Consider the following 7,887-nt stretch of genomic DNA (forward strand, 5'->3'; position numbering starts at 1 on the left):
GGGACAAAGCCAGCCAGATGCTGGATGAACAAAAAAACAACAGAAAAAGAAAAAAAACGACAACACACCAACAATCATCAAGCTGATCATCTATCGTGAAGATTTTGTTATTTTTTTAAATTAAAGATCCAGGTCTATTTTGGGGGGAGGGCGAGAGTTGTGTCTGTGTCTGCGGGGGAAGGAGGCAGGAAGACCCGCAGAGCAGAAGGGACGTGGCGGGTGGTGAGGACCAGCCGGATGCCCGTGATGGCCAACGAGCCGATCATCCTGAACGTCTACGATATGGTGAGCTGTCATTACTTCTGCTCCGATACTTTATCTGATTTACTCGGAGATCGATTTCTTTCTTCTTCTCCTGTTTGGACGCGCAGGCCGAACTCTGCTATTCAAAACGGGCCTTTTGATCCGGCGGCTCTTCAAGATGATGATCACGAGTTTTAACACAGATTATTAATGAGTTTGAGCCGCTCTTCCATTCGGCATGCAGTCACCGCCACTCTGCTCGTTTTAACACCTCTTGTTCCGGGTTGCGGGTCTGGATCACCTCACGTGCGTCTTAGCGACAGAACAGTGTCTATGGAGAAGCTTTTCACTTTCAGACCAGCATGCAGTACCAGAAGACACCGCATGGGGCTCTGGGCGAAGAGGCCCGTCCCCCACTGGTGTCCCACTAGTGTCCCACTGGGTCCCACTGGTGTCCCATTGGTCCCACTAGTGTCCCACTGGTGTCCCACTGGTGTCCCACTGGTGTCCCACTGGGTCCCACTAGTGTCCCACTGGGTCCCACTAGTGTCCCACTGGTGTCCCACTGGTGTCCCACTGGTGTCCCACTGGTATCCCACTAGTGTCCCATTGGTCCCACTGGTGTCCCATTGGTCCCACTAGTGTCCCACTGGGTCCCACTGGTGTCCCATTGGTCCCACTAGTGTCCCACTGGGTCCCACTGGTGTCCCATTGGTCCCACTAGTGTCCCACTGGTCCCACTGGTCCCCGTATCCAGATGGTGGCTGGACTGTGAAGCTGCTGTGTTGCAAAAGAACCATGAGTCGGTCTCTTTGTGTCACTGAGTGAGTCATGGATCCGTTGAGTCATTGATTGACATGGATACGGAGGGGGTCAAAGGTCGTTGACGCAGAATAAAGTAGAGCCGCACGTTATCTGTCCTTCCTCATCCCTAAAGCCACTCTCTCCTTTCCTTTCCTCGTCTCCTCCCTCCTCCTTTCTACTCCACTTGCGGCACACGTTGGTTTTCTTCTCGGTAAAGACTGAGGCCTTTTTTATTTTTATATTTTGTATTATCTCCGCCTCACGTGCATCTGTGTGAGCGGCTGCAGGGGCCTCCATGACACACACACACACACACACACACACACACACACACACACACACACACACACACACACACACACACTTTTAATTTCCAGTGTTGAGGTTTTATTGTTAAATATGTGTGTGAGGAAGAATGCACATTTTAAAGTGTGTGTGTGTGTGTGTGTGTGTGTGTGTGTGTGTGTGTGTGTGTGCTGCTGTGGGAACCAGAGTCTGGCTGGTTTGAGACAATGAGACAATGGCTGCCTTCCTTCCTTGCTTCCTCGCTTCCTTCCTCCCTCTACTTTAAACACCTGTTAGACTTGCTGTCGGCTGCTGATGGCGCCCAAAAGGTTTGAACGTGTGCATCAAGTCCAGTGAGTGATGCTAAGCTAAGCTAATCAGCTCCCCGGCTTCATATTTAGACGGCAGACGTTTTGACCGATCGGTTGTCTTCGTTTCCTTTCCTCTGGGACATTAAACTGAACATGGTTGGAGTTGTGAACAAAATAAAATCACATTTTGAAGACGTGGACATTTTATAACAACTAATGGATTAATCGGGAAAATACTCGTGAAGATGAACAACAATGGAAATAGTCGTCACGGCTCTCTGATCTTAAAACTTTATTTTCATTTTACAACCGGCCCAGACGTCCTTAAATGCAGCAGAGAATCTGCACGAAACTAAAAAAAAACCCTTTATGTTCGAGGGTCGGTACTTCGTCACGTGACTCCAGGAACGCCTGAGGAACGCCTGAGGAACGCCTGAGGAACGCCTGAGGGAACGCCTGAGGGAACGTCTGAGGAACGTCTGAGGAACGTCTGAGGAACGTCTGAGGAACGTCTGAGGAACGCCTGAGGAACGCCTGAGGAACGCCTGAGGAACGCCTGAGGAACGCCTGAGGAACGCCTGAGGAACGCCTGAGGGAACGCCTGAGGGACGTCTGAGGAACGTCTGAGGAACGTCTGAGGAACGTCTGAGGAACGTCTGAGGAACGTCTGAGGAACGTCTGAGGAACGCCTGGGGAACATCTGCGGGAACGTCTGAGGAACGCCTGAGGAACGCCTGAGGGAACGTCTGAGGAACGTCTGAGGAACGTCTGAGGAACGTCTGAGGAACGCCTGAGGAACGTCTGCGGGAACGTCTGCAGGAACGCCAGAGGAACGTCTGCAGGAACGTCTGCAGGAACGCCTGAGGAACGCCTGAAGGAACGTCTGCAGGAACGTCTGCAGGAACGCCTGAGGAACGCCTGAGGAACGTCTGTGGAACGTCTGTGGAACATCTGTGGAACGTCTGTGGAACGCCTGAGGAACGTCTGCAGGAACGTCTGCAGGAACGCCTGAGGAACGTCTGAGGAACGTCTGCAGGAACGTCTGCAGGAACGTCTGCAGGAACGTCTGCAGGAACGCCTGAGGAACGCCTGAGGAACGCCTGAGGAACGTCTGAGGAACGCCTGAGGAACGCCTGTGGAACGTCTGCAGGAACGTCTGCAGGAACGTCTGAGGAACGCCTGAGGGAACGCCTGAGGGAACGCCTGAGGGAACGCCTGAGGGAACGCCTGAGGGAACGCCTGAGGGAACGCCTGAGGGAACGTCTGCGGGAACGTCTGCAGGAACGTCTGCGGGAACGACCCCGTCCGCCTCGCTCCCGTCTCCACTAAGTGGATTTCCTGTCCAGCTGTGTGTGTGTGTGTGTGTGTGTGTGTGTGTGTGTGTGTGTGTGTGTGTGTGTGTGTGTGTGTGTGTGTGTGTGTGTGTGTGTGTGTGTGTGTGTGTGTGTGTCACGTGTACCCTTCATACCGTTTGTCAAGAGCAGAGATCCTGATCTGTTCTGCCTCTCTTCAGTTCAACGTTCACCATCACAGAGTAAATAAAGTTTTCTCCTCCAGCAGAACATGTGATCATGACATCATGATCTTCCTCTGATCATGTGACTTTGTAAACAACCAATCAGTGTTTAGACCAACAGGAGGAGAGCTAGTAACGTTAGCAGCACCGCTAACGGAGAACCAACAGAGGTTCACCTCAGTTACATGGTGATGCGTTCAGGCTCTGCTCAGTGAAAATGAGTACTGGCTGAAGGTAAACGATTACCTTCTCATGATGCGTTCACATGTAATTAGTCAAATAAAGTGTTGGTGATAAACTAGAATAAATCCAGTTGTTTGTGTGGTTTTTCTTCATAAAAATACACAATTCAGATAATAAGTAAATAAAATATATTAATTTTATATCCGTTCTTGATGTTACTAAAGTGTAACAATGAGCTCATAATTCATCACTAATAACTATTTTATATTCATGAAAACATCTGAAATTATGCTAGTTTATACAGAGCCTGAACGCATCATGAGAACGTTATCATGTACGTTCAGCCAGTGCTCATGTTCACTGAGCGGCGCCTGAACGCATCACAGTGTAACACCAGACAGGAAGTAGGAGGCGTCTTGGTTAAATATGTTTTGCGTCTCTGACCATCAAAGAGACACTTGAGATCTGTCATCTAAATGAATTGCCAAAAGGTAGATATTTCAGACCCGAGCTGGTCGGGCTGCAAGTATTGATTATTGATTATTGATCATTGATCAGTGATCAGTGAGGGAGTGTCTCTTTGTTTGTGTGCAGCTGACATTTAGTGATTATTCGTCACATCAGGCTCACGTTGCTCCATCCTCTCTTTCACTCAAACGAGTTCTGCCTAGCAACAGCCCGACCAATCGCAGCGGCAGCATGTCAGACGGACGCTGAAAAGGCGTGCGCGTGTGTGTGTGTGTGTGTGTGTGTGTGTGTGTGTGTGTGTGTGTGTGTGTGTGTGTGTGTGTGTGTGTGTGTGTGTTTTAAAGGATCTCATTGCCTCCTCAGACAGGAAGTGAATGTGTTTCCAAGTAAAGGTTAAATCATACATGTCAGATTAATTCACATGTTAACAGACTGATATGTTAATTATATTTTCTGGTTTGCTTTCGTGATGCTGTATTAATATCTTGGATAACATGCATGCTCTCCGTCCTCAGTACTGGATCAATGAGTTCACCAGCACTCTGGGCATCGGAGTCTTCCACTCAGGGATTGAGGTCTATGGACGAGGTAAGAAACACGACACAGGACCAGCTGCTTCCTGTGGAGACGCTTTGATCTCAGTGCGTTTGTCTCTTTATTTCAGAGTTCGCCTACGGAGGACACCCGTACCCTTTCTCAGGGATCTTTGAGATTTCGCCCGGCGACGCAACCGAACTCGGAGAGACGTTTAAGTTCAAGTAAGTGGAGGAGGAGGAGAAGGGGGAGGAGGGGGGGGTGGGGGGGGAGAGAGACGACGACGATGACATGTGACGCTTTATGATTCCACACTTTTGTCCTCGGGACATTTCTGAAGCGCACAATGTTCCGCTTGTCGTCGGTCTGATGGAACTCTGCTGGTTTTACTTAGCGCAGCATGTTGCGCAATGTTTATCAACGCTTTTGATCATGCATGTGAATGAAATGAGGTGGAAAATTACAAGCTGCATGACCGTCATGCCTGTTATTTATTTATAAAAAAAATAGTATTTTCATAGTATGAATTCAGGTCTTTGTGAGGACGGAGAGCTTCCAGTCTCTCTGTGTTACTTCTGCTCTAGTCTAGTCTGCCCTGTGGCGAGAGAGAGACACACACACACACACACAGCATTAATGTTCCCCAGAGGATGAACCTTGATGACGTTAATGAGACTTTTGGACTTTCTCTTCTGTTTGTCCGATGCTTTGTGTTGTGATGCGTTCAAGCTCTGTTCAGTAAAAATTAGCACTGGGGCGAGAAGCTGGAGGCGGATCATCAGGGATTAATAATAAATGAGCAAAAATGAATATGTTGAAGGACATGGGATTCATTGTTGTGTTTTTTGTGTGTGGTTTTGAAATGGAGAATCGTGTAATCTCACTGTATCTTATCAACTTCATCATCCTCACTCATTAGCATCCATCACCTCCACGAAGTACAAACGCTGCGATTTAAAGTTCATCTGCGCTGAGAGCTGCACATGCTCAGTAGCGATCTAGGCAGGTGCTAGCTCTTTTATCGTCTTGCTAGCTCTGGCTCGCCGTCAGAGCTAGCAAGACGATAAAAGAGCTAGAGTGTAATGTATCGCATCCTACAGTGTTGCTCCTATACCGATGCCATTGCAGTTCAGGATACGATGGTATTTCTCTGTTGTCTCGTAACTCTGCTCGTACGAGTCTTTCTGGCACGAGGCCCGGTGGTTCGATATCGATTAACGGCACGCTTCCCCCCGTCTCCGTAGAGAAGCCATCGTCCTGGGCAGCACGGACTTCACGGAGGAGGACGTGGAGCGCATCGTGGAGGAGATGGGGAAGGAGTACAAGGGCAACGCCTACCACCTGATGCACAAGAACTGCAACCACTTCTCCTCGGCGCTGTCGGAGGTACTCACTCACTCACTCACTCACTCACTCACTCACTCACTCACTCACACAATTTGAGATGTTCCTTTGTGGGGGGTTTTAAAGAAGCTTAGGAGCCACCTAGTGCTGAAATACAACACTTATTTATCTCTTAGGTTTAGCAGAAAGGTTGGTCCTCACTCCCCATGTGAAGGTCTGTGGTCCTCACCTTGGTGCATTGACAGGAATGTGTGTGTGTGTGTGTGTGTGTGTGTGTGTGTGTGTGTGTGTGTGTGTGTGTGTGTGTGTGTGTGTGTGTGTGTGTGTGTGTGTGTACTTTCAATCAGCTTATCCTGGTGTGACTAATGAGCAGGGAGTCTTACAGTTAGCATCGAGCACTGAGACGGGGATTAGGACACACTGATACAAGCCCAGACATGCAGCGCCAGCTGACACACACACACAAACACACACACTCCGGAAACATACGCCCATGCTACACATACACAGATATAGACACTCACACGTACGTCGACACACACATGAAACATAAACAGAACGTGTAGAAACACACACACACTGATTCCCCTCAGGACGGTGACCTCATTAAAAAGGGGCGGGGCCTACAGAGAGGCGGAGGGGAACGTGATTAGACAGGCGGCTCCGAGAGATCGAGCGAAACGATTCACTCACACACTCACGCTCACGCACACGCTCACGCATACACACTCACGCACACGCACACACACTCATGCACACGCACACGCACTTACGCACACGCACACTCACGCACACACACACACACACTCACACTCACGCACACACACTCACGCACGCACACACACTCACGCACACGCACACACACTCACGCACACGCACACGCACTTACGCACACGCACTTACGCACACGCACACTCACGCACACACACACACACACACTCACACTCACGCACACACACTCATGCACACGCGCACACACTCACGCTCGCACACACACACACACACTCACTCACTCACTCACTCACTCACGCGCACACACTCACGCTCGCGCACACATTCGGGGTCGGGGGGGGTCGATGGCGCCGCAGACGCCGGTGGTCCTAAGTAGGGTTGGGTACCGAGAACCGGTTCCAGTGTGGCACCGGTTCCAACACGTCCGGTACCTACCGGACCGAAAAGCAACGCAGATTTCGGTGCTTCCTTCCGGTGCCTGAGCCGATTTAAATACTTTTTTTTTCACTACTCTGTAAAGTTGCACGGTATATAGATACTAAAAAGGTTAAAAACGATTATTAAAATAGCGGATCAGAGCACACTGCTGCTCTGCTCTGTCTGCCTGCACGCAGAGCGGGGCTCGAGGGGGCGGGGCTCGAGGGGGCGGGACTCGAGGGGGCGGGGCTTCCAGCGCTCACACACACAGTGCACACAGAGATCGCTGCAGACACGAGCTTTTGAACGTCCGTCCTCGGCTTGATGGAACAAATCTCTCCAGTTGATATTAATGATGACGTGTAGTCCAGTAAAGCAGCAGTTTTAGGATCCAACAGAGTCTGAGTTCTGTTGCACACGGTCCCATCAGGCCATGATGCTGGTGTCTGTTCTTCTTTTAAATATATATTTTTACAGTTTGAAGTTAAAAGGTTTGAAGCTGTAGTTTGAAGTGTGTTTTGTATGTACTTATTTATGTATATCTATAGTATACTTTAAACAGTTAATATATTGTTCAATTTGAAGAAAAAGAATTGCCTTGGCAATAAAAAAGTATCTGTTCAGGCACCGGTATCGTTTTAAAAGCATCGGTTTAGCACCGGTATCAGAAAAAACCCAAACGATACCCATCCCTAGTCCTAAGAGCTCCTCTTTCTCCCGGCTCCTCAGATCCTGTGCGGCAGGGAGACGCCCCGCTGGGTGAACCGGCTGGCCTACTTCAGCTCCTGCGTGCCGTTCCTCCAGAGCTGCCTTCCCAAAGAGTGGCTGACGCCGGCCGCCCTGCAGTCCAGCGTGAGCCAGGAGCTCCACGCGGGCGGAGGGGAGCCGGAGGAGGCGGAGGACGCCGCGGCCTCGGCCTCCCTGGCCTCCATGTCCTCCTCCTCCAGCCCGTCCTCTCTGCCTCGCCACGCCCGGCACCAGCCCCGCCGGTAGACGGCTGCCGGGAGGCTCCCGTTGATCAGGACCACGTCCTCCCTCTTCAGGTCTCAC

At 50.3% G+C, this 7,887-nt stretch overlaps 1 protein-coding gene across 1 annotated transcript; it reads left to right on the forward strand.

The window, feature by feature from the left end:
* The first annotated feature begins 179 nt into the window (after nt 1-179).
* Nucleotides 180-7,887, forward strand: desi2 (desumoylating isopeptidase 2). Its single transcript, XM_079229949.1, has 5 exons — nt 180-285; nt 4,326-4,398; nt 4,475-4,568; nt 5,589-5,730; nt 7,567-7,887. The coding sequence occupies exons 1-5, from the start codon at nt 238-240 to the stop codon at nt 7,828-7,830; spliced, it is 621 nt and encodes a 206-aa protein (XP_079086075.1). The 5' UTR covers nt 180-237; the 3' UTR covers nt 7,831-7,887.

The sequence above is a fragment of the Taurulus bubalis genome (genome assembly GCF_910589615.1).
Source record: "Taurulus bubalis genome assembly, chromosome: 14".
NCBI lineage: Eukaryota > Metazoa > Chordata > Actinopteri > Perciformes > Cottidae > Taurulus > Taurulus bubalis.